This window comes from Leucoraja erinacea, chromosome 6 (assembly GCF_028641065.1).
Source record: "Leucoraja erinacea ecotype New England chromosome 6, Leri_hhj_1, whole genome shotgun sequence".
NCBI classification, from domain to species: domain Eukaryota; kingdom Metazoa; phylum Chordata; class Chondrichthyes; order Rajiformes; family Rajidae; genus Leucoraja; species Leucoraja erinaceus.
In genome coordinates, this window is record NC_073382.1 from 7968778 (window position 1) to 7996537 (window position 27760).

General features: G+C 43.2%; 1 protein-coding gene across 2 annotated transcripts in view; it reads right to left on the minus strand.

The window, feature by feature from the left end:
* Nucleotides 1-27760, minus strand: part of mgat4a (alpha-1,3-mannosyl-glycoprotein 4-beta-N-acetylglucosaminyltransferase A) — a 256754-nt gene that overhangs the window by 36823 nt on the left and 192171 nt on the right. For both annotated transcript variants that reach the window (XM_055636544.1, XM_055636545.1), the window contains exons 8-10: nt 25821-25935; nt 14016-14146; nt 3525-3632 (exon numbers count right to left, since the gene is read on the minus strand). In XM_055636544.1, the coding sequence (XP_055492519.1) occupies nt 3525-3632; nt 14016-14146; nt 25821-25935 (354 nt within the window). The remainder of the gene's footprint in view (nt 1-3524; nt 3633-14015; nt 14147-25820; nt 25936-27760) is intronic.

A 27760-nucleotide genomic window follows, 5' to 3' on the forward strand; every position in this document is an offset into this window, starting at 1 on the left:
GAGAGCTTCAAATTCCAAGGTGTCAATATCACCAAGAATTTGTTCATGTCCAACCACAATGATGCTATGGTCAAGAAAGCAATCCAACACCTCTCTGTCCTCAGAAGACTAAAGAAATTCATCAAGTCTCCAATGATCCTCGCCAATTACAACTGATGCACCAAAGAGAGCATCGCATCACGGCTTGGTTAGGTAACAACTCTGCACAAGACTAGCAGATATCGCAGCGAGTTGTAGACATAGTCTAGTCAATGACACAAACCAGTTTCCCACGCCCCCCCCCCCCCCACCTCCTATCTCCAATTAACATTGTTAACTGTGTGGGCAAGTTGGGCCGAAGGGCCTGTTTACACACGGTATCACGCTACAACTTTAAATATACCTCACGCTGCCACAGCAAAGCAGCCAACATATTCAAAGACCACTCACTCCCTAGTAAGTCTCTCTCCTCCTCTCTCCTGTTAGGAAGAAGATACAAAAGGTTGAAAACATGTACCATGAGATTCAAGAACAGCTTCTTCTCCACTGTTAGCAGATTATTGAATGGACCTCTTATATGCTTATAGCTCAATTCCCGATCTTCCAATCTACCTCATTGCTGGCCTTGCACTTTTTGTCAATCTGCACTTTCACAATAGCTGCAACACTATATTTTGCCGTTTATTTTTCCTTTCGCTCTTAACTGATGTAGTCTTGTATGGTTTGATCTGCCTGGATAGCGCGCAAAATATCTTTCACTATATCTCGGCACACATGACAAATGTAAGTACATAAGTGATAGGAGTTGAATTAGGCCGTTTGGCCCATTAAGTCGACTCCGCCAACCTATCTCTCCCTCCTAACCCTATTCTCCTGCCTTTTCCCCATAACCATATATACTAATACCAACCATTATAAATGCCGTGTAGACCTGATTCCTGGGATGTCAGGACTTTCATATGAAGAAAGACTGGATAGACTTGGCTTATACTTGCTAGAATTTAGGAGATTCAGGGGGGATCTTGTAGAAACTTACAAAATTCTTAAGGGGTTGGAGAGGCTAGATGCAGGAAGATTGTTCCCGATGTTGGGGAAGTCCAGGACAAGGGGTCGCAGCTTAAGGATAGAGGGGAAATCCTTTAGGACCGAGATGAGAAAAACTTTTTTCACACAGAGAGTGGTGAATCTCTGGAACTCTCTGCCTAGAAGGTAGTTGAGGCCAGTTCATATTTAAGAGGGAGTTAGATGTGGCCCTTGTGGCTAAAGGGACCAGGAGGTATGGAGAGAAGGCAGGGATGGGATACTGAGTTGGATGATGAGCCATGATCATATTGAATGGTGGTGCAGGCTCGAAGGGCCGAATGGCCTACTCCTGCACCTATTTTCTATGTTTCTATCTACACTGACCCCTTTCCATTGACTGCCGAGCAAATCTGGTCATGTACATTCATACCAGATTCTCAACTAGCTCACTGTTGAAAACAACTTGTGAATCCTTTGTCTGTTCAGCACCTTTCAATTGAACAGATCCCGCTGCGGTGAGATAAAGGTTTTGAAATTTATTGTGAAGGATGCATGAAGTCATTCCTTACATTTCAGTTATTTTCCAATTTTATCTCCTTCCTTGCTACGTTTCACCGGACAATATCGCTTAGCTTGATTTATAGCTCAAGTAAACCCAAAGGGCCGCACTGTTTGGACAGATGGTACAGCTGCTGCCGCACAGCTCCAGTAACCCAGATTCAATCCCCACCTCCAGTGCCGGGCACAGAATTTCCTCTGTGGATTTCCCCTGGGTGGTCTGGTTTTGTCCCACATTAGAAAGACATGCGAGTTGACAGATTGATTGCCCATTGCAAATTGACCACTGCAGAGTGTGGAGGTGAGTAGCATAGTCTGGGGTGTGGGGTAAGTTGATGGGTGTGTGGGGAGAATAGGTCACGAGGGAAATTAGTGAGGAATACTTTTTCCCCATAATGCATAGGTTTACAATAAGAGGGGGAAAGTTCAATGGAGATGAGTGGGGTGTGTGTTTTTTACCAGAGGGCAGTGGCGGACTGGCCAGGGTGTCAGCTTGCCTGATGGCAAGTGGGCCCCTGATGAAGTGGGCCCCCTTTGTCTCCTGGCAACCAATATTTTTAGACACAGTCCGCCACAGCCAGAGGGCGACACAGTGGCACAGCGTAGACTTGCTGCCTTACAGCGCCAGCGATCCGGGTTCGATCCTGACTACGGCTGCTATCTATGCGGAGTTCGTAAGTTCTCCCCGCAACGGTGTGGGTTTTCTCCGGGTGCTCCGGTTTCCTGCCACATTCCAAAGGAGTGCAGGTTTGTAGGCTAATTGGCTTCTGTAAATTGTCCTTAGGGTGTGTGATAGACCTAGTGTACGGGTGATGGCTGGTTGGAGTGGGCTCGGTGGGCCGAAGGGCCTGTTTCCACGCTGTTTCTTTAAAATAAACTAAACAAAGGGTGGTGGGGGCCTGGAATATGTCACCAGGGATGGTGGTGTACGTACATACTATAACCATATAACCATATAACAATTACAGCACGGAAACAGGCCATCTAGTCCGTGCCGAACACTTACTCTCACCTAGCCCCATCTACCTGCACTCAGACCATAACCCTCCATTCCTTTCCCGTCCATATACCTATCCAATTTATTTTTAAATGATAAAATCGAACCTGCCTCCACCACTTCCACTGGAAGCTCATTCCACACAGCTGCCACTCCCCGAGTAAAGAAGTTCCCCCTCATGTTACCCCTAAACTTCTGTCCCTTAATTCTCAAATCATCTCCTCTTGTTTGAATCTTCCCTACTCTCAGTGGAAAAAGCTTATCCACGTCCACGTTTATCCCTCTCTTCATTTTAAAGACCTCTATCAAGTCCCCCCTTAACCTTCTGCGCTCCAGAGAATAAAGACCAAACTTGTTCAACCTTTCTCTGTAACTTAGTTGCTGAAACCCAGGCAACATTCTAGTAAATCTCCTCTGTACTCTCTCTATTTGATGTTTGTGATGTTAGTGATGTTTAAGAAGCTTTTAGGCAGGCACATTGAAAATGCAAGGAGTAGAGGGATATGGATCATGTACAGGCAGTTGAGATCAGTTTAACTTGGCATAACGTTCAGCACTGAAGGACATGCTCATGTGCCATGCCATTCAATGAGCCAGCACACATTCGATGGGGCAAAATATCCTGTTTCTCTCTCTCATGAGGGAATGTTTGGATTTCAATGCCTATTGTGGAATGCTATCATCCCTGAAGTGTCTTTCTGCATCAGAATTGATCCAGAATTTAGAACTGAAGAATTCCCTCTGGACCCAATACAGTTCAAGTGGATTGAGACAGAGCAGTCTGGAGCTCTGACTGTCTATCCATGCTGGCACCAGAGTATTAAAAACCTACGCAAGGGGAGGAAATTACATTTGAACCGCGAAGGAAAAACTCAATGAAACCACACAATTAATAGTTATATCACGTCCCCCTTCAGGTGATCGTAATGGGTGAATGTCACGACAAGCAGTTTAAAATGACGCTCACCGTCAACTTCTGGATCTTGCCCGCCAATGACGAATGCAATCCAACATGCTGGAAAAGGGACGGTCTGAAGCGAATCCTGATGTTAGACTTTTGCCGCTCGCAGTGTTTCTGTAAGTGCAAGTAAAACAATGGTTATTCCCTCTTAACAAATGCTCCGGGCAAAGGTTAACATAGACAATAGGTGCAGGAGCAGCCAATTCAGCCCTTCGAGCCAGCACCGCAATTCAATATGATCATGGCTGATCATCCACGATCTGTGCCCCGTTCCTGCTCTCTCCCCACATCCCGTGATTCCGTTAGCCCTAAGAGCTTTATCTAACTCTCTCTTGAAAACATTCAGTGAATTGGCCTCCACTGCCTTCTGTGGCAGAGAATTCCACAGATTCACAATTCTCTGCGTGAAAACGTTTTTCATAATCTCAGTCCTAAATGGCCTACCTCTGATTCTTAAACTGTGACCCCTGGTTCTGGACTCCCCCAACATTGGGAACATTTTTCCTGTATCTAGCCTGTCCCAGAAATGAACCTGGTGAACCTACACTGCACTCACTCAATAGTAAGAATGTCCTTCCTCAAATTAGGAGACCACAAGTAAGTAGTTACGATTAAAAGCACACAAAAATAAATATTTCTAGAGAACTGCATTGGCCATATCCCAGTTTCAATATTTAGTTGTATTTAGCCCAAACAATGTGACCATTTCACCTCAAACGCCTGCATGGAGGTGAACAGATAACAACTTTGTTAATGCATTGTTTGCAGTAGAAAGGATTGGCACCACAAGGGAGTTTATTAGAGGAGAAAGTTACATAATTCATTGGGGGAGGTCAGCAAATTGGATTAAATTTAGTTGGAAGAAATAGAACAAAACAGAAATTGAGAGTTGTTTCTTCATTGGTTGGAAGTGGCCAACAACAACCCATCTCAATTAGTTTTGAAGCCATTGCAGCCCCATGTAAAAAAAAACTTACATTTATACAGCATCTTTGTCACAGCAGGATCTTGACTAAACTGGGCAAGTGGGCTGAGGAATAGTTAATGGAATTTAATGCAGATAAGTGCGAGGTGCTGCATTTGGGAAGTCGAACCAGGACAGGATCTTCACAGCGAATGTGTAGGAAGGAACTGTGCATGCCTAAAAGCTTCTGAAACATCACTATCGGCGGATGTTGTTAAACTGGAAAGAGTGCAGAGAAGATTTACGAGGATATTGCCAGGACTTGAGGATCTGAGCTACAGGGAGAGGTTGGGCAGGCGAGGGACTGTATTCATTGGAGCGCAGGAGGATGATGGGTGATCTTATAGAATTGTATAAAATCATGAGGGGACTAGATAGGGTGAATGCATGAGTCTTTCACCAAGAGAAGGGGAATCAAGAACCTGAGATTTAAGGAGAAGGATTGAATAGAAACCTGCAGAACAACTTTTTCACACAGAGGGTGGTGGGTGTATGGAACAAGCTGCCAGAGGAGATTGTCGAGGCAGATACTAGCAGTACATTAAAAAAAAAACATTCGGACAGGTACATGGACAGGAAGGGTTTAGACGGATGTGGCAATAGATTGACTAGCGTAGATGTTGCATCAATGGGCAATTCAATGGGTAAGTTCGGCTAAAGGGCAAATTTCCAAGCTCTATAACTGTATGACCTTTAAAATTCCCAAAAGTACTTCAATGGGCCTGTCCCACTTAGGCGATTTTTCAGCGGACTGCCGGCGACTGTCAAGTTGCCTGAAAAACCGGCAACTGGAACGGGGCGACTGTCAGAGTGGAACACACACACATCACTTCCTTCACTGGCCAGTTATGCAGGCAGGGGACAGGGCAAGCGAGGGGAGCGCTGTCTAAGAAATTCACATGGAGCAAAGCCAAGGTGATACAGACACACACCGCGATGAACAGGAAGGTTGGCGCTGTAAAAAGACAGCAAAAGCACAGTGTATGGTAAGTCGTTTAAAAGAGGGGGGGGGGGGGGGAGAAGGGAGAAGAAGGAGTGGAGACAACTTTTAACAAGCCATACATACACGGCTGTGAAGCTCAGCGGACATTTAACATTACCGGCCGATTATCCTTGGTTCTGAAAACGTACCTTTTTTATTCCCAATGAGACAATGAAATTCACCGGTCAGCACCGGCTACAACCTACGAGAACCTCCGAGAACCTTCGACCGCCCTAGGAACCCACTAGGACCTCCTGGCGACCCACCTACGGCTCGGGAATTCTCGCTACTCTCCATGGCCGCTTCATTCGAGTCGCCGCTAATTTTTCAACATGTTGAAAATTCAATGCGACCGTAATGAGACCGCGACTAGTCCCCAGAATGCGGGAACTCCTCACGACCATGAAGGCGACTCCCCGGCAACCACCCCGGCAACTGCATAGTCTCCTGCAGTCGCCTAAAAAGTCCCCTAAGTGGGACAGACCCATTTCAAAGTACTTTCTGAAGGGTGGTAAATATTACCAAGTCAGAAAATTGCCAGCAAATTTGCTCCCTCCAACAGCCACTTATTCTGGTCATTTACTAAACTATTCCTGGGATGTCAGGAATGTCTTATGAAGAAAGACTGGATAGACTTGGTTTATACTCTCTAGAATTTAGGAGATTGAGAGGGGACCTTATAGAAACTTACAAAATTCTTAAGGGGTTGGACAGGCTAGATGCAGGAAGATTGCTCCCGACGTTGGGAAAGTCCAGGACAAGGGGTCACAGTTTAAGGATAAGGGGGAAATCCTTAAAACCGAGAGGAGAAAAACCTTTTTCACACAGGGAGGGGGGAATCTCGGGAACTCTCTGCCGAAGAGGGTAGTCGAGGCCAGTTCATTGGTTATATTTAAGAGGGAGTTAGGTGGCCCTTGTGGCTAAGGGGATAAGGGGGTATGGAGAGAAGGCAGGTACGGGATACTGAGTTGGATGATCAGCCATGATCATATTGAATGGCGGTGCAGGCTCGAAGGGCCGAATGGCCTACTCCTGCACCTAATTTCTATGTTTCTATGTTTCTATGTTTAGTAGAGAGTAGAGTGTTTAATTTGTTCATGATATATGTATTTTTATTTCTATTTACTTTTACTGCACACTGAACGGACACTGGTTGAGCAACGTTTTTTTGTTTCCTCTGGGTGTGTGAGTACTCAGGAAAATGACAATAAAGATATACAATACAATACAACACAATTTAAAAAAAGGGCCCGATAAAAATGGACTGGGAAAATGTGAACAATTCTCTGATCTTCAAAAGAGTGTCAAGGGAGATTTACATCATCCAACTAGAAAACAGATCAGTTTACTTATCAATGCTTCTGCAACATTGTCCTGGATTTTCAATCTAAATGTACTCAAACCTCAGTAGTGGAGCTTGCTTGTCAAATGTCTGGTAGAGTGGAGACTAATTATGGAGCATGCAAACTTTGCCCCACATAGCAGGGATTACGATGTACATCTCATGGAGATCTGTTAAAACCAACTCTGTTACACTCGTAAATTGAGTGTATTATCCACATCTGAGGCACAACTTTTCTCCCTTCTGTCGTGGGGTAGACTGACTCCCCTCCCTCTCCCCCCCCCCCCCCCCCCCCCCCGAAATCTTCGAAATCTTTGCCAATGCTCAATCCTGGACTTTCCACTCGTCATTTACTTTAATGTTTTATGTATCTTGTTATGTTTAATGTTTAATGTTGTGTGGAGCGCAGGAGGTTAAGGGGGGACTTGATAGAGGTCTTTAAAATGATGAGAGGGATAGACAGAGTTGATGTGGACAAGCTTTTTCCTTTGAGAGTAGGGACGATTCAAACAAGAGGACATGACTTCAGAATTAAGGGACAGAAGTTTAGGGGTAACATGAGGGGGAACTTCTTTACTCAGAGAGTGGTAGCGGTGTGGAATGAGCTTCTAGTGGAAGTGGTGGAGGCAGGTTCGTCAGTATCATTTAAAAATAAATTGGATAGGTATATGGATGAGAAGGGAATGGAGGGTTATGGTATGAGTGCAGGCAGGTGGGACTAAGGGAAAAAAGTTGTTCGGCACGGACTTGTAGGGCCGAGATGGCCTGTTTCCGTGCTGTAATTGTTATATGGTTATATGGTTATTTGGTTAATGACTGTTCCTCCCAGGTTAAATAAAGTTCCATCGTATAGTATCGTATAGTATCGTGTTGATGCCCACCACATAAAGAGATCTGCCTCCCTCACTCATGCTGGTCTATAACTGATTCGACACTCACCTTTAATTCCTGGCCATGATAAGACTTGGCAAAAAAAACCTGTCATTCAAGTAAAAGGACACAAAGTGCAGGAGTTAACTCAGTGGGTCAGGCAGCATCTCTGGAGAACATGGATGGGCGACATTTCGGGTCCCAGCTTGAAACGCCATTCATCTTTGTACTCCACCGATGCTGCCTGACCCGACTAGTTACTCCAACACTGGCATTTCCACAACTTCCTGTGCACAAAAAATAATGCTTGATTTGTTATTCTGCAGACGTATGGTCGGTGTCAATACTACTGATGATGATGTCATTGTTTTGAGTACAGTGTACTCGGAGACAAATAAAAAAAAGTGTTTTGCAAGAAGCATTGGGTACTCTTAAATACCAATAAAAATACTTGATAATTTTGCAGCACCTGTATGAAAAGAGCTGCCAATATTTCCACACAGGTATAATGGCCAGGTGGCTGGGATACTAAATTAAATCGACATTGATTTTATCGTGCAGGCAAAAAGCCTGAAACTGGATTTGCATCATAAATTTTAATGATGCGTTAAATAACTGAACCCATACATATACAATCAACTCTAACGAGCCCTCATGATCCTTTCAATTGGTTTTATATCCGCCTCAGAGTTTCCCACCGCCACGTATTTCTCCAGCCTCAAGGACAAACCAACAAATTTCAGAGGACGTTAGCATTCACGGCGTTGCACCACGTACAGGCCTGAGGCAATGAATCATAGGATGGTATAGGTTTGTAATGAAAGCCCAGTCTTTACATAGTCATAGCATCATACAGTGTGGAAACAGGCCCTTCAGCCCAACTTGCCCACATCGACCAACATGTCCCATCTACACTAGTCCCACCTGCCTGCATTTGGCCCCGATCCCTCTAAATCTGTGCTATAGATTGTATCTGTCTAAATATTTCCTAATTGTTGCGGTAGTCCCTGCATCACGGAGTTGCACATAAAAAGCTGTAATGGATGGTACGGAGATTAATCGGAAGAAAAATTAAGGGATCATCCGGAAAGATAAAATAGGAATAATAGTCTCTGAAGACATGTCACATTAAATTAACAAAGATTGCATTGGTCCAAAAGAAAATGGGGAATTATGGTCGAAATCGTGTTATAACCAATCCGACCCACATAATGCAAATATTCCAGAATTCATCACTCACATCATAATAATAATAATAATAATAATAATAATAATAATAATAATAATAATAACTTTATTGATCCCCTCAGGGAAATTCAGATGTCCAGAAGCCCCCAACCAACAAACCCACAGATTCAAAACGAACTCAGACAGAAAACACATAGAATACACTGTGGACACTACCTGAGAGCAATAAATACTTAAAAAGACCAATAATTAATATAATAAAAAATTAAAAATTGCAAGAATGCATCCCCCTACAGCCTAGCGGTCCGAATTATAAAATCTAATGGCTGCAGGGGTGAAGGATCTCCTGAACCGCTCCGTTCTACAGGGCAGGGAGAGGAGCCGGGTGTTGTTCCGAGTGCTCTTTTGACTCTCCAGAATTACGTGGAGGGGATGCCCAGGGTTTTTCAGGATGACCTGCACCTTGTGCCTCATACGCCTCTCAAGCACATCCATCCATCCCAGAGTCCACTCTCCCCTCCAGCACTGAGCTAGCTCGTTTAACCAGTTTGACCAGCTTCTTGGTGTTTTTTGCACTAATGCTGTTGCCCCAGCAGACAACAGCGTAGAAAATAACACTTGCAACCACAGTGTTGTAAAACATGTGCAGCATGTCATTACACACATTGAAGGATTTGAGCCTTCTGAGGAAAAAGAGTCTGCTCTGGCCTTTTTTGTAGAGGGAGTCAGAGTTGACAGACCAGTCCAGTTTGTTATCAAGGTGCACTCCAAGGTATTTATATGTCTGCACCACCATCACATTGTTATATTTAATTCATGCTGAGGAAATATGTGTTATAGCAGAACTGCCTGTACGTGTTCAGTTCTGGTCTGCTTTGTATCCTTAATATTTTTTTACCTCACCTTTGGTGACCATGCCTTCAGATTGACTGAAAGGCAATTTGGGGCAGCAATGTGGCGCAGCGGTAGAGTTTCTGTCTTATAGCACCAGGGACCCAGGTTCGATCCCGACTGCAGTGCTGTCTATACGGAGTTTGTACGTTCTCCCCGTGACTGCGTGGGTTTTCCCCGGGTGCTCCGGTTTCCTCCCACATTCCAAAGACGCACAGGCTTGTAGGTTCATGGGCTTCGGTGACAATTGTAAATTGTCCCTCGTGTATAGGGCAGTGCTAATGTAGGGTAATCACAGGTCGGTGTGGACCCGCTGGGCCGAAGGGCCTGTTTCCACGCTGTATCTCTAAACTACACTAAACATGGAGAACCAGGGGAAAGGAAAGGCCAATTAATGGGAAGTAAAACATTGAGATTTGTGACCCAATCCGACTGCTCCCTGATTTAAAACATAACTTCGAACATCTAGGTCAGTTGCAAGCTGCAAAGGATTTCAGGCTATTTTTATTGCACAGTAGAGCTATGAGCAGCATTTAACCCTCACAGCAGCCTGGACTGGTGCTCTGGGGTCCCACCAAACGACAGATGGAATAAAAATGCCAGATCGCATTTTGGGATTTCCTTTCAAATAGCACCGGCAGGAGAAGAGCATCATTTCTGATCCTGACAATGCGCTCAGTAAATAATTAAATAACTAAATAAATAAATAGCCATGACTTTCTGGGGTGGGTTTGCAAAGTTCAGCAATTTCTCTGCTAGGGTCACAATTGTTCAGTGTGTCCTAAATCGAAGTTAACTGTGGGCGGCAACGGTGGCGCAGCGATAGATTAGCTGCATTACAGCGCTTGCAGCGCCGGAGACCCAGGTTTTGTACGGAGTTTGTGCGTTCTCCCCATGACCACGTGGGTTTTTTCCGAGACCTTCGGTTTCCTCCCACACTCCAAAGACGGACAGGTATGAAGGATAATTGGCTTGGTGTAAGTGTAAATCGTCCCTAGTGTGTGTCGGATAGTGTTAATACATAGATAGATAGAAATTAGGTGCAGGAGTAGGCCATTCAGCCCTTCGAGCCTGCACCGCCATTCAGTATGATCATGGCTGATCATCCAACTCAGTATCCTGTACCTGCATTCTCTCCAGACCCCCTGATCCCTTTAGCCACAAGGGCCACATCTAACTCCCTCTTAAATATAGCCAATGAACTGGCCTCAACTACCTTCTGTGGCAGAGAATTCCACAGATTCACCACTGTGTGTAAAAAATGTTTTTTCTCATCTCGGTCCTAAAAGATTTCCCCCTTATCCTTAAACTGTGACCCCTTGTTCTGGACTTCCCCAACATCGGGAACAATCTTCCTGCATCTAGCCTGTCCAACCCCTTATGAATCTTGTAAGTTTCTATAAGATCCCCCCTCAATCTTTTAAATTCTAGCGAGTACAAGTCGAGTCTATCCAGTCTTTCTTCATATGAAAGTCCTGACATCCCAGGAATCAGTCTGGTGAACCTTCTCTGCACTCCCTCTATGGCAAGAATGTATTTCCTCAGATTAGGAGACCAAAACTGTACTCAATACTCCAGGTGTGGTCTCACCAAGACCCTGTACAACTGCAGTGGAACCTCCCTGCTCCTATACTCAAATCCTTTTGCTATGAATGCTAACGAATGAAATGCATTTGCTTTCTTCACTGCCTGCTGCACCTACATGCCTACTTTCAATGACTGGTGTACCATGACATCCAGGTCTCGTTGCATCTCCCCTTTTTTCTAATCGGCCACCATTCAGATAATAGCATTGTATCGCATCGTATCGTTTCGTTTCTATGTTAAACCACATTGCTGTAGTTCATTGGACACATTTAGGGCTGGCCGGTGGACAGATGGCACATTTCCTTCACTGAAGAACATCAGTAAAGAGTAAGGTACACAAATAAGCTGGAGAAACTCAGCGGGTGCAGCAGCATTTATGGAGCGAAGGAAATAGGCAACGTTTCGGGCCGAGACCCTTCTTCAGACTGAGAGTAAAGAGTAAGTGTTTTCACATCAGCTAGTAGTTTCGAGGTTACCTTCACCGAGACTGGCTTTGCATTGCAGATAATGACCCAAATTTAAATTGCCCAGTGGCCGTGGAGAGATTTGAACTCACTGTCACCCGAGGAATAATCTGAGCCTCTAATTTATCCACTACATTATCCATTTATCATGACTACAATTTGCATCCAATTAAGAAAAATACATTAATGGCTCTCTAATTATAGCAGATGAATGCATTAGAGACATGGAAAGGCATTGTGTCACACAGCACCGAAAAACTGGCTCTTCAGCTCAACTTTGTTCATGATGGCCCATTGTCATTAAGAACAATTTGAAGTCAGAACAATCAGCCTGAAGAAGGGTCCCGAACCAGAGAGGAGCCCTGAACTGATATCTACCTCATTGGTGACCCTCAGATTATCTTTGATCGGACTTTACTGGCTTTACCTTGCACTAAACGTTACTCCCTTATCATGTATCTATGCACTGTAAGTGGCTCGATTGTAATCGTTTATTGTCTTACCGCTGGCAGGTTAGCGCGCAACAAAACAGCTTTTCACTGTACCTCGGTACACGTGACAATAAACTAAACTGACTGTCCCTGTCCTTTTACTCCAGTGATGCTGCCTGACCCGCTGAGTTACTCCAGCACTTTGCGTCTATTTTTTTTTTTTTTTTTTATTTTATTTTTATTAGAAGTACGGTAAATTACAATTCTACACAACACATATATCTTAATACATTTTTTAGTACTGCTTCATTTTTTTTTTTTTTTTGAGCTTTAAGAAAAAGGTAGAAGTAAGGAAAGTAAAGAAAGTGCAAGAGAGTCGTGCAGTGCAAGAGTGTAAGGAAAAGAAAGCCCCTTAGGAAAGAAGTTAGAGAAGGAAGTAAAGTGAGAAAATAGACCCTAGAAAAGAGAGAAAGAGAAAATAGAAACAATCGCTCTATTATAACATTAAACTCCGCAGAAAGGAGACTACCAACCAAGTCTGTTTTTGTTATTTTACCTCCCGTTACCAGGTCCTGATTCCGCTTATTTATATATTTGTGTTTTTTAGATTACTATTGCACCTCATACTTGTAATAGGTCCAGAAACATAGACCACGTCTTTTGGAATTGGTCTGCTTTACCTGCTAGGAGGAATCTCATCTCTTCCAGATGTAATGTTTCAAACATATTTGATATCCACATTTTTATTGTTGGTGTCGGCGCATTTTTCCAGAATTTAAGTATAAGCTTTTTTCTCATTATTAGCCCGTAATTAATTAAATTCTTCTGAAACACGTTTAATTCAGGGTTACCTTCTGATATTCCGAAGATAATCCATTCTGGTTTTGGTACCAGTTTTATATTGATCAATTTTGAAAAAATATCAAATATTTCATACCAGAATTTTTGGATTTTTGTACAAAAAACAAAAGAGTGCGCTATTGTAGCTTCTTGACATAGGCATTTATCACAGATTGGTGAAACATTAGGGAAGATTTTATTTAATTTAGTTTTTGAATAATATAATCTATGTAATGTTTTAAATTGGATGAGCGTATGTCGTACGTTGATCGAACATTTATGCACCTGTAGTAAATGATTATCCCAGGTCTCTTTTGAGATTTTTATAGCTAATTCTTGTTCCCAATCTTTTCTAATTCCATCTGTTGTGGGTATTTCTATGTTTAAAATGATATTATATAGGTACGATATTAAATTAGCTGATTCCGCCTTGGTCTTCATTGCTTCATCCAATAAGTCGGAAGACATATTATGATAGTCTTTTGTGTGTTTTTTCAGATAATCACAAATTTGAAGATATTTAAAATATTGGTTATTTTTCAAATTATATTTCAGTTGTAGTTGTTGAAATGATAGTAAATTCCCCAATTCATACAGATCTTCGAGCGTTTTAATTCCCATTCTTTCCCATTGTATAAATGATTTGTCTATGATTGATGGTTTAAACGATGGATTATTGACTATTGGTATTAAAAGAGATAGGTTTCTTAATTTTAAAGTCTGTTTTATTTGTTTCCATGTTCTTATTGTGTTATGTATAATTGGATTTTTATTATAATTTTTATTATTCAAATTTGTTGGTGAGAGGATGGTCGCTCCTATATTTTAAGAACAATTTAACTCTTTTTGTATATGCAGTCCACTGCAGATATTTTGTGGCACAATAAAATATAATGGAGCAAACCGGAGCTTTTAGCAAATCCCAGTTCCACACTTACCGCGTCTTTCTCAGGGTTGCAAACCTTTACCCAGAGGATGTGGTCTAAAAGCCAGTCGATTGGCTTCTCCTTGTGGAACATCAGGATGAACTCCACAATAAGGTTCAAATCAGGAGACTGGAACATCTTACCTTGGGTAGTAAAAGATAAAATATTAGCAACTGCAATTATTGGAAGTTTACAATTATTGGCATAGGTGCAATAGTAATTTAAAAAAAAACAAATATATAAATAAGTGGTATCAGGACCTGGTAACGGGAGGTAAAACAACAAAAACAGACTTGGTTGGTAGTCCCCTTTCTGCGGAGTTTAATGTTATAATAGAGCGATTGTTTCTATTTTCTCTTTCTTTCTTTTCTAGGGTCTATTTTCTCACTTTACTTCCTTCTCTAACTTCTTTCCTAAGGGGCTTTCTTTTCCCAACACTCTTGCACTTCACGAATCTCTTGCACTTTCTTTACTTTCCTTACTTCTACCTTTTCCTTAAAGCTCAAAAAAAATGAAGCGGTACAAAAAATGTATTAAGATATATGTGTTGTGTAGGATTGTAATTTACCGTTCTTCTAATAAAAAAAACAAATAAATAAATAAATAAATAAACAATTATTGGCATAGAATGTGCACGATCTTCACTAATAACAATGCCTGAAACTACATGGCTCATATTCGACGCAATCACAAAAAACTGAGATTTTAATACTTTTTCTAAAGGCCAAATATATGTTGCTGTATTGCTACAGAATCCTGTTCTTAATTCCCTCCGAACTACTTCTTGCCATCATGTCCACTTGAAGTTGCTGCAATCAGCAATGTTAAGAATTATACAAACTGCTCACAAAGGTTTAGGGGTAACATGAGGGGGAACTTCTTTACTCAAAGTGTGGTAGCTGTGTGGAATGAGCTTCCAGTGGAAATGGTGGAGGCAGGTTTGATTTTATCATTTAAAAATAAATTGGATAGGTACATGGACGGGAAAGGAATGGAGGGTACACAAAAAAGCTGGAGAAACTCAGCGGGTGCAGCAGCATCTATGGAGCGAAGGAAATAGGCAACGTTTCGGGCCGAAACCCTTCTTCATACTGATCGGGGGGGGCTGGGGTCGGCGGGGACAAGAAAGGAAAAAGGAGGAGGAGCCCGAAGGCTGGGGGATGGGAGGAGACAGCAGGGGGGCTGAGGAAGGGGAGGAGACAGCAAGGACTAACAAAATTGGGAGAATTCGATGTTCATGCCCCCAGGATGCAGACTCCCCAAACGGAATATGAGGTGCTGTTCCTCCAATTTCCGGTGCTGCTCGCTGTGGCCATGGAGGAGACCCAGGACAGAGAGGTCGGAGACGGAGTGGGAGGGGGAGTTGAAGTGCTGAGCCACCGGGAGGTCAGCTTGGTTATTTGCGGACCGAGCGGAGGTGTTTGGCGAAACGATCGCCCAACCTCCGCTTGGTCTCACCGATATAGATCTGCTGACATCTAGAGCAGCGGACGCAATAGATGAGGTTGGAAGAGATGCAGGTAAACCTCTGTCGAGGGTTATGGTCTGAGTGCAGGTAGATGGGACTAGGGGAGAATAAGTGTTCGGCACGGACTTGGAGGGCCAAGATGGCCTGTTTCCGTGCTGTAATTGTTATATGGTTATATGGTTAAAAACATAAGCTATCTCCAATAACTAAACTCTACATGTACATGAATAGTAACCATTTCAAGGGATATGGGCCAAATGAGTGCAGTTGTGATGGGGCAACTAGTCGGCAAGGGCAAGTTTGGCCAAAGGGCCTGTTCCCATGCTGGGTGACGGTTTTTTGAAACTGACGCAGTTCGTCCCCCACCCCACCACCCCTCTCTATTTTCAGTCTGAAGAACTGTTCCGACCCGAAACATCACCCACCCTTTATCTCCAGACTGACCCGCCGAATCACACCAGCACTTTGTGTCTATCTTAGGCAAGATGTTACATGTGACATGAAAATTCAAAGCCTTTGTTAGTAAAATGTATTAAAGAGTTTCTGTAGCAGAATGTTTCTCCTTTACACTCCAGACGGATAGTTAGAAGAATCCTATTAGTCTTTCATTATTTTCAGTATCTAACCATGACCTGTTATGAAAGAGAATTAAGCTGCAGGGATCGGGGAATATCTGGAGTATACAAGGTAATTGGTAAATGTATTTGGTTTTATGGATCGTGGTTGGAGATATTCTCCAAGGATTGTTGCCGGGACATTTTTTCGTTTCAATTCATGCAAATGATTTCACACAGGAGGGGTGTTAACGCTCATTGAAATATCAAATTACCAACATAACCCGCAGAAGGCTGTCGCAGGAATGCAGTCAGGGAGGCAAATGAGCAGATGCTGGCTATCATGGTTTCACTGTCATTAACAGAAAGCAGCACATTTTGGAAACAACATGCATTGTGGGAATGCAAGTACAATCGATTGTAAAAAGATGGCCGGCATCATTATTCAGAGAGGCATTGAACAGAAAAGCAACACCAGGAGTGAATTTGGATTTGAATTCCTATAAAGGAATTTGACACGTTCCGTCTACCAGAGCAAGAGATGTTCTTACAATCTTGTTTAAATTCTGTCCATTAGGATCATAGAAACATAGAAACATAGAAAATAGGTGCAGGAGTAGGCCATTCGGCCCTTCGAGCCTGCACCGCCATTCAATATGATCATGGCTGATCATCCAACTCAGTATCCTGTACCTGCCTTCTCTCCATACCCCCTGATCCCTTTAGCCACAAGGGCCACATCTAACTCCCTCTTAAATATAGCCAATGAACTGGCCTCAACTACCTTCTGTGGCAGAGAGTTCCAGAGATTCACCACTCTCCGTGTGAAAAATGTATTTCTCATCTCGGTCCTAAAGGATTTCCCCTTTATCCTTAAACTGTGACCCCTTGTCCTGGACTTCCCCAACATCGGGAACAATCTTCCTGCATCTAGCCTGTCCAACCCCTTAAGAATTTTGTCCAACCCCTTAAGAATCCCTTGTATTAAACTCTTGAATTTAAGAGGTTTTTAGGTAGACTCATGAATATGCAGGGAATGGAGGGATATGGATCACATGCAGGCAGTGGGAATTAGTTTAAGTCGGCAACATGCTCAACACAGTCACTGCAGGGTCTGTTCCTATGCTGTACTCGTCTCTGTTCTAATCAAGGATAGACTGGGTCAATGAGGCCAACTGAGCTTTTACCTTGAACTGAGCGTTATTGGTTTCTGTGTAAGTCACTATCATGCTCCACTGTACCAATCTCCTTTACAGCGGCAATCATTTACGTTGGACATCTCATTATAGGAAGAACACAAGGACTCACTTTATTGGTTTTATTATTGTCCAACTTTTGGTCAAAATGACTTATGCTCGGGGATGCATTTCCCAAATGACCTTTATAGTGTGAGCTAGGCTCAATTGCTTATTCTGCTACATTGGGTTGTTGAAATCGACTGATAAGAGTCATAGGGTCATTCAGTACAGAAACAAGCCCTTCAACCTATGATGCCCAAAATAACTTTGTCCCATTTGCCTGCATTTAACCCATATCTCTCCAAACCTTTCCTATCCATGTACCTGTCCAAGTATCTTTTAAATGATGTAATCGTACCTGCCTCAACTACCTCCTCTAGCTATTTATTCCAGACAACATCCACCACACTCTGAGTAAAAAAGTTGCCCCTCAAGTTCCTGTTAAATCTTTCCTCTCTCACCTTAAACCAATGTCCTCTGGTACTTGATTCCCCACACTGGGTAAAAGACTGTCTATTCACCCAATCAACTCCCCTCATGTTTTTATACACCTCTATAAGTTCACTTCTCAACCTCATGTGCTCTGGAACAAAGTCCTAGCCTGCCCAACCTTTCCCTAGAGCTCAAATCCACAGTGCAGGAACAACCACCAATGCTGGTCCATGGCTGTTTGCGGAGTCTCAATAGGAAACCTGCCCTTATCCAGCAAGTAATGTCTGCCAAGGATTTGTAAGTTTTTATTAATTTAAAAGTGATCCAGCATGGAAACAGGCCTTTCCGCCCACCAAGTCCACACTGACCAACTCCTATTCACAGTAGTCCTATGTTATCCCATATTCTCATCCACTCTCTACACACTAGGGGCAATTTTACCGAGGCCAATTAACCTACAAGCACGCATGTCTTTGGGATGTGGGAGGAAACCGGAACACCCGGAGGAAAACCACCCAGCCACAGGGAGAAGGTGCAAACTTCACACAGACAACACCCGAGGTCAGGATCGAACCCGGGTCCCTGATGCTGTGAGGCAGCAACGCAACCAGCTGCACCACTGTGCCACCCTCACAACAGGGAAAGCATCAGCGTATCAATAAAACTGATGGATCCTTATGGAGCCACATAGTCTAATCTATAAAGCATAAATTAGGAATAAACAAGTAAATGCTGGGAACTTTCAGCACGTCAAGAAGCAAGTATGGAGAAAGAAGCAGAGTTAACGTTTTAATTCAATGACCTTTCATCGTGTACATGGGCTTCAGTAAGGCGCTCGACAAGGTTCCACATGGTAGGCTGCTCTGGAAGGTTAGATCGCATGGGATCCAAGGAGAGATAGCTGCATAGATAACAAATTGGCTCCATGGAAGGAAGCAGAGGGTGATGGCGGAAGGTTGCTTCCCAGACTGGAGCCCTGTGGCTAGTGATGTGCCTCAGGGTTCGGTGCAGGATCTGGATCGATTGGCCAGGTGGGCGGAGGAGTGGTTGATGGAATTTAATACAGAGAAGTGTGAGGCGTTGCATTTTGGGATGTCGAACAAGGGCAAGACCTGCACAGTAAATGGTAGGCCTCTGGGTAGTGTTGTAGACCAGAGGGGTCTAGTAGTACAGGTACATGGTTCCTTGAAGGTCAAGCACCATGTTATAGGAAAGATATTGTCAAGCTTGAAAGTTTTACGAGGATGTTGCCAGGACTAGAGGGTGTGAGCTATAGTGAGAGATTGAGTAGGCTGAGTCTCTATTCCAAGGAGCGCAGGAGGATGAGGGGAGATCTTATAGAGGCATACAAAATCATGAGAGGAATAGATCGGATAGATGCACAGAGTAGGGGAATTGAGGACCAGAGGACATAGGTTCAAGGTGATAGGGAATAGATTTAATAGGAACCTGAGGGGTAACGTTTTCACACAAAGGGTGGTGGGCGTATGGGACAAACTACCAGAGGAGATAGTTAAGGCTGGGACTATCCCATTATTTAAGAAACAGTTAGACAAGTACATGGATAGGACAGGTTTGGAGGGATATGGACCAAGCGCAGACAAGTGGGACTAGGGTGGCTGGGACATTGTTGGCCAGAATGAGCGAGTTGGGCCAAAGGGCCTGTTTCCACACTGTATCACTTTAGGACCCTATAACCTAATCTGAAAAAAGGTAATCGACCTGAAATGTTAACTCAGTTTTCATGTTCACAGAAGCCACTCATTTCAGATTTTCAGCATCTGCAATACTTCATTTTTGCAATTTTAAATTAATTCTTATGTATGCACAAAAGCAATATAAACGTAAGGAAAAGCAGATGTGATTAGAGAGGAGGAGGGATAAAAGGCAGAATATTTTTACAGAAATTGGAGCACCAACACTAATTAAATTCTGAATGAACTGTGTTGCACATTTATAAAATTAAATTCTCAGGGTCAAAGGGGTTGATTGATAGTAATTATGACTTACCACAGAAGAAAATTCCTTTACACTTCAATGTCTCAGTCCTCGTATTTAGTTTAGTTTTTTTTGTTTTAGTTTTAGGCACAGCGCGGAAACAGGCCGCCTCGGCCCACTGAGACCAGCAATCCAGCATATTAACACTATCCTACTCACACTAGGGTCAATTGACATTTATACCAAGACAATTACCCTATAAACCTGTACGTTGGAGTGTGGGAGGAAACCGAAGATCTTGGAGAAAACCCACGGGGTCACGGGGGGAGAACGGACAAACTCCGTGCAGACGGCACCCGTAGTCAGGATCGAACCCGGGTCTCTGGTGCTGCAAGCGCTGTAAGGCAGCAACTCTACCACTGCGCCACCCCTGTATTTTCCACCTCCATCAGTGGGGATCTATTAGGTAACCACCGCAACTTGCATGCATTTCAATTCATGTTCCCTGATCAAGGTAATGTTTAAATGCAGCTTAAAAAAGACAGTGGCGCACTGGTAGAGTTTTTGCCTTAAAGCGTCATAGACCCATGTTCGACCCTGACTATGGGAACTGCCTGTACAGAGTTTGTACATTCTCTTTGTGACCATGTGGGTTTTCTCCAGGTGCTCCGGTTTCCTCCCACATTCCAAAGACGTGCAGGTTTGTAGCTCAATTGACTTCTGTAAATTATCCCAAGTGTGTCGGATAAAGCTATTAGTGTACAGATGATCACTGGCCGGGCATGGACTCGGTGAACCGAAGGGCTTGTTTTCACGCTGTATCTCTAAACCAAACTAACCCAAGGCACAAAGTCCTGGAATAACTCAGCAAGTCAGGCATGATAGACACAAAATGCTGGAGTAACTCAGCAAGTCAGACATGATAGACACAAAACGCTGGAGTAACTCAACGGGACAGGCAGCATCTTAGGATAGAAGGAATGGGTGACGTTTTGGGTCAAGATCCAGTCCTTCAAGTCAGGCATCATCTCTGGAGGTCATGGGGCCCCTATTTCGGATCGGGCCCCTATTTCAGACCCAGTCTGAAGAAGCGATCTGTTGTGCAGCTGGGATCTTGGACTACATTTAACTGTGTAATGCTGCTACCTGAGCTTCTCAACGCTGGCGAGGACAGTGGTTGACTGTTACTTCACATCTAATGTACAGTTAATTACATTAAAGACCCAGGCAACTGAAAACACTGCGACTCTTGGCACTCTGCCATTTAGTCCCTCAGCCACAATCTCATTAAATACAGAGTGAGTGGGGCAAATACAGAACGCTCCCTCAAGAACATAATATCAAATTGCTTTCTTGTAGTTGTAATTGCTGATTGTTTTTTTCCCTTTTTAAAACATGGGGGGGGGAAATATAATGCACAATGCTCATTCTATCCTGGTGGGCATTGGAAATTAACCACAAATACATGTTATTAACGTGATGTATCTTATAATTGTGTACATGTACAAGGAACCCGCCCCCTAGCACAATGAAGGTTTGTTGGCGTAACATTTGCCTTTTCAGTTGCCAAATACAGTTCACTCGAAATATTTTTTAACCATAAGACATAGGAGCAGAATTAGGCCATTCGGCCCATCGAGTCTTGCTCCGCCATTTGATCCTGGCTGATCTATTTCTCCTGCCTTCTCCCCATAACATGACTAATCAAGAACCTATCAATCTCTACTTTAAAAATACCCAATAACTTGTCTTCCACAGAAATTCCTCCTCGTCTCCTTTCTAAAAGAACATCCTTTAATTCTGAGGTTATGATATCTAGTCCTAGACTCCCCCACTGGTGGAAACATCCTCTCCATATCCACTCTATCCAAGCCTTTCGCGATTCTGTAAGTTTTATTGAGGTCCCCCCCCCCCTAATGATGTTTGCCGTGGACACTGTGCAATTAATTCCACAGATTCACCACCCTCTGGCTCAAGAAATTTCTTCTTACAATCTAGCAACACCAGGCAGGGTTAAGCCGTTGACACATACTCATAAGTGTGGTGCTGTGCAAGTCTTCAGCCATGATAACATTGAATGGCAGTGCTGGCTCGAAGTGCCGAATGGCCTACTCCTGCACCTATTGTCTATAGTCAGTCACCCCAAACCCCCACTTAATCATTCTTTGAGGCAAAGTTTAGAAGTTTTTAAAACTGCATCCAGCGGCCAACAAAGGGCTTTGTTAATGCCTGCCCTGCTCTGTCATCGTTCATTTGCCTGTTTAATTTAACAGACATGAACCAGAGGCACAGAACAGCACTCATAACTAGTGCACTTCAATTCTAATGCAAATCAAAATGGATATATGTCTATGTTGTCAAAATCTCAGAAAACTATGTTGGAAATCTGAAATAAATGTTCTGCAGGGGAGGCTTGTTCCTTGACTTAAAACATGAACTCTGTTTCTCTTGCTCTGTTGTTGCCTGAGTGTTTCCAGCCCTACCTGGTTCTTGGGTAAGAGGTCAAGACCTTTTCCCCAGGGTAGAAATGTCAAGGACTACAGGGCAGGGCTTTAAGATAAGAGGAGCAAAGTTTAAAGGAGATGTTATATGATGGAACTGCAGATACTGGCTTATCTCAAAGACTGACACAAAGTGCTGGAGTAACTCAGCGGGTCAGGCAACATCTCTGGAGAAAATGGATAGGTGACGTTGCAGGTCGGGACCTTCCATCTGAAGAAGGGTCCCGACCCAAAACGTCACCTGTCCATTTTCTGCAGATACGTTGCTTGACCCGCTGAGTTGCTCCAGCACTTTGTGTCTGTATTTAAAGGAGATGTTTTGAGCAGGTTTATTTAAACAAAGTGGTGAGTGCTTGGAATATGCTGCTAAATGTTGTGGTGGTGACATTTTTTAGAGGCTTTTAAATGGGCACATGGGTATGATGGAATGGAGAGATATGGATCGTGTGGAAGCAGATTAAGATGAATTTAGCTTGGTATCATAAGATCATGTGATAGTAACAGAATCAGGCCATTTGGCCCATCAAATCTACTTGGCCATTCAATCATGGAGGATCTATCTCTCCCTCCTAACCCTATTCTCCTGCCTTCTCCCCATAACCTCAGACACCAGTACTAATCTATCTCTGCCTTAAATATATCCACTGACTTGGCCTCCACAGCCTTCTGTGGCAAAGAATTCCATAGATTTACCACGCTCTGACTAAAGAAATTCCTCCTCATCTCCTTTCTAAAAGAACATCCTTTAATTCTGAGGCTATGATCTCTAGTCCTAGACTCTCCCACTGGTGGAAACATCCTCTCCACATCCAAGCCTTTCACGATTCTGTAAGTTTTATTGAGGTCCCCCCCTAATGATGTTTGCCATGGACATTGTGGACAAAAGTGCCTATTCCTGCGCTGTGCTGCTCTATGTTGGTGAAAAAAAAATCTTGATTGCTGTGTTTAGCAATTATACTTCATACAATAAGTCACAGGCCTCTCTTCGCACTGTCATTCAATGTGATCATGGCTGAAGACTTGCACAGGCCTCTCTTAGATCATCAATGTTTTTAATACTATTTTAATGAGCAGGTTACACAGGTGACCTACTCACTTTTCTACAAATGGCATTATAGGTCAAGGTCACTGGTAATGAATCCACTGTCTCGATAATTGGTAAAAAGTAATATCCATGTCTGGTCTTCAGAAATGCAGCGTGGACACGATAAGAAATTTGTCTGTCGTTTGGAAGAGTTATTTACATGGGCAATTAGCCTGCGGCTCAAAGCATTACTTCCTATTTTATTTTGTATCTCGTTTTGAGGATTGTGCAAAATGCAAACCACCAATGAACCAAAAAATAGTACAACTTGAGAATTTTTAAATAGTGAGAAACCAGAAGTACAAAGGGAACTTTGGGAAGTACAAAGGGAACCATGTTATATGGTTAACTGTATAGGGAGGAACTGTAAATGCTGGTTTAAACCAAATATAGACGCAAAAAGCTGAAGTAAGTCAGCGGGACAGGCAGCATCTCTGGGTGACGTTTCGGGTTGATAAAGAGACTTAGTGGGTTCACGTACATAAATCATTTAACAGGTCATGGTTAATACTGAAAATAATGGAGAGTAGAGAATAAGTGTTCTGCTACAAAGCTCTGGTCAGACTACACCAAAATCCCATTAGCAATTCTGGGAACACCAACAGTTAAAAGACACTTGTACAGGCACATGGATAGGAAAGATTTATAGGGATATGGGCCAAACATGGGTAAATAGGGCTAGCTTAGATGGGGCACACTGGTTAGCATGGGTGAGTTGGGCCGAAAGGCCTGTTTCTGTGCTGCATGACTCTATGACTTCTTAGGTAGAATAGTTTGACATTGAAATGAATGTACAGCTGGTTGCTGAGAGCTTCATCTAAATTACACTCAAAGAATTACGACAAAGTTACGAAAAGTAAGATTGAGTTCTCTGCAATTCATGAAGTTTAGAGGTGGTCTGATCAATATTTTCAAAGTTTTAAGGGAAACATAAGTAAATGGGGAGAATCCTTTTCCATTGGGTGTTGGGGAACACAATACTAGATGGCACATTAAAAAAAATTGAATCAGACCTTTCATTAGGAAAGGTTTCTATGTGTGGAGGATGGTAGAATCATTGAAGAATGTCTGAAGAATCATTGAAGATTAGAGTGTGAAGAAGGGTTTCGGCCCGAAACGTTGCCTATTTCCTTCGCTCCATAGATGCTGCTGCACCCACTGAGTTTCTCCAGCATTTTTGTGTACCTTTGGTAGAATCATTGAATTCTCTTCCACTAAAGAATAATTAAAGCTTAGTCAACAGTCAACCTTAAATGTGTTTATTTTTACCTGAGGTATTATTATAAATGGGGCAATGGCTGGCGTATGAATTGGGTCACAAATCAGCTTGCTGAGTGGCTAAATAGCCCAATTCTGTCTCAGTCTCAGTCCAAAGTCCAACCCCCTGGCAGTGGTGTATTCATTAAAATGTGTAAAGTCACAAAGTGCCTGCAGTATTTTGTTTAAGATATTCAGTGAGAGAAAAAAATATATATTTTCCAACTGTATGTATAGTTACTGTTATATTTACATAACTACAACTATGGAAAAATATGTCGATGCTTCTTGTTCAGGGGTAAACAATTAGACAGAGCAAATTGGCAATGCTGTGGAGTGAGGAGAAGGGAGAGGAGAGACAGAAGAACGAGAGGAAGTAGGGCTTTGAACAGAACACTGTAATCAATGAAAAGACGCAAAGTGTTGGAGTAACCAGAGGGGTCAGGCAGTATGTTTAAGAAGGAACTGCAGATTCTGGAAAATCAAAGGTACACAAAAATGCCGGAGAAACTCAGCGGGTGCAGCAGCATCTATGGAGCGAAGGAAATAGGCAACGTTTCGGGCCGAACCCCTTCTTCAGACTGATGAGGGGTGGGGGGAGGCGGGGAGAAGAAAGGAAAAAAAGAGGAGGATGAGCCCGAGGGCTGAGGGAGAGCTAGGAAGGGGAGGAGACAGCAAGGGATAACAGAATTGTGAGAATTCAATGTTCATGCCCCCAGGACGCAGGCTCCCCAAGCGGAATATGAGGTGCTGTTCCTCCAATTTCCGGTGTTGCTCACTCTGGCAATGGAGGAGACCCAGGACAAAGAGGTCGGACATGGAATAGGAGGGGGAGTTAAAGTGCTGAGCCACCGGCAGGTCAGGTTGGTTAATGCGGACCGAGCGGAGGTGTTCGGCGAAACGACCAGCAAGCCTACGCTTGATCTCACCAATGTATCTCTGGAGAACATGGGTAGGTGACGTTTCAGGTCGAGAGTCTGCTTCAGTGAGGTGTGCGTACATGGCTGAAGATGGAACCCCTATGGAATGATTTGAAACAAAGAGCAGGGACAAGGGTGAGCAAGGAAAAATATTAGAGAAATCTGTGGCTAGAGAATAAATAATTAGCACAATGGCAAGTTGTTCCTTGCACATTTACAGAGGTGTGCATTGTGCAGTCTGAAACAGTGCTCTAGAAATGATACTTGCTTCAATTAAAATAACTATGAATGCTAACAAATGATTGTATGCCATTGCGGTTTTATTATTGATGACTGGTTACTGTGGCACCTCTTCTGGTTGACTTTCATGTTAAAATGTGCAGGCAATACCAGCTGTGCTTCAGCATCAAAGAGTTCCCTTTTACCTATAAACCCCAACTGCGAGAACTCCAGAATCATCCAGTCTTCTGAGGAAAGTTGAAGTGCAAAGTTTTTCATGGTGCTGAAGTAATGATCTTTGGCAACTATGTCGTCTTCAAGCTGTGGAGAAAGCACAACAAAGGATTAGCTCTGTATTGCCTCAAGTGCGATCCATCGTGCCTCAAAAGCACAACCTGCGGGAGCAGGAGAAAACAAAGACAATGTTGGGCAAAACCTCAAAACAGCATCTACACTCGCAACAATTAAAATCTTTGCTGGCTCTCTCTTAGGGCTGAATGCAACTGCAGAGGAACTATTTATATCTCAGTATATCCAGGGGCAGAATAATGAAGGGAATGCGAGCAGCTTGGAGGAGATCAGTCGTGATGTGAGAAGTGGGGAGCTGGAGCAGGTTTGACTGGGATGGGCTAAGCTTTCATCCAGAGCTTTCAAGATGATCAGCTATCCTGCATTAACCAATTAGCAACACGAATCTATACACAAGATGACAACAGATAATGATTCAGGAGTATGAATTCAGCAGTCTGAAGAAGGGTCTCGACTCAAAACGTCACCCATTACTTCTCTCCAGAGATGCTTCCTGTCCTGCTGAGTTACTCCAACACTTTGTGTCTACCTATGATTCAGGATATATTGGCCATTAAGAAGATTATTACTGTACTAAACATTTAGATGACGCATAGACAGTGTTTCAGACGTGTATATACCATGGCAACCTTATTTACTGCCTTCAGCACAATCCTTCTCCTTCTCAGATAATTCACTAACTTTTCCATAATACAGCCCATCCATTTCCCATGGTAGCAAGTTCCATACCAGCTCTCTCATGGTAAATGGGATTTCTTCTGATTACGATGATATATAACATATAACATATAACAATTACAGCACGGAAACAGGCCATCTCGGCCCTTCTCGTCCGTGCCGAACACTTATTCTCACCTAGTCCCATCCATCTGCACTCAGACCATAACCCTCCATTCCTTTCCCGTTCATATACCTATCTAATTTATTTTTAAATGATAAAAACGAACCAGCCTTCACCACTTGCACTGGAAGCTCATTCCACACAGCTACCACTCTCTGAGTAAAGAAGTTCACCCTCATGTTGCCCCTAAACCTTTGTCCCTTAATTCTCAAATCATGTCCTCTTGTTTGAATCTTCCCTACTCTCAATGGAAAAAAGCTTATCCACGTCAACTCTGTCTATCCCTCTCATCATTTTAAAGACCTCTATCAAGTCTCCCCTTAACCTTCTGCGCTCCAAAGAATAAAGACCTATCTTGTTCAAATAGACACATAAAGCTGGATATAACTCAGCGGGACAGCATCTCTGGAGAGAAGGAATGGGTGACGTTTCAAGTCGAGACCCTTTTTCAGACCAGAATCTTCTGATTAACCTGTGACTAATCTAGTGACTCCAATCTTAAGCTTCCCCACAAGAGGAAACACTCCTATGTTAGTTCTGTTCACTCAATTTTAAATCCCTCAATCCTGGCCTGGTCATTTAAATTTTTTTTTGATTCAGCTTGGAAGCAGTCTCTTCATCCACTGAGTCCGCGCTCACCATCAATCACTAGTTCGCACTAGTTTTGTGTTATCCCACTTTTTCATGCACTCCCTACATACGAGGGACAATTTACAGAGGCCAACTAACCTATAAACCCACAAATCTTTGGGATGTGGGAGGAAACCAGAGCATCTGGCAGAAACCTGGTGGTTACAGGCAGAACGTGCAAACTCCGCGCAGACAGCACCCGGGATGAGTGTCGACCGCGGGTCTCTCATGCTGTGAGACAGCAGCTCAATGCATGTTCCAATTGGCTGTAACTCATCTCTGTGTTACAAGAGTCTTTAACAGGACTAAAATGATTGTGAAATGCTTTTCGAAGGCCAGAGATTATAAAGACACCATATAAATTCC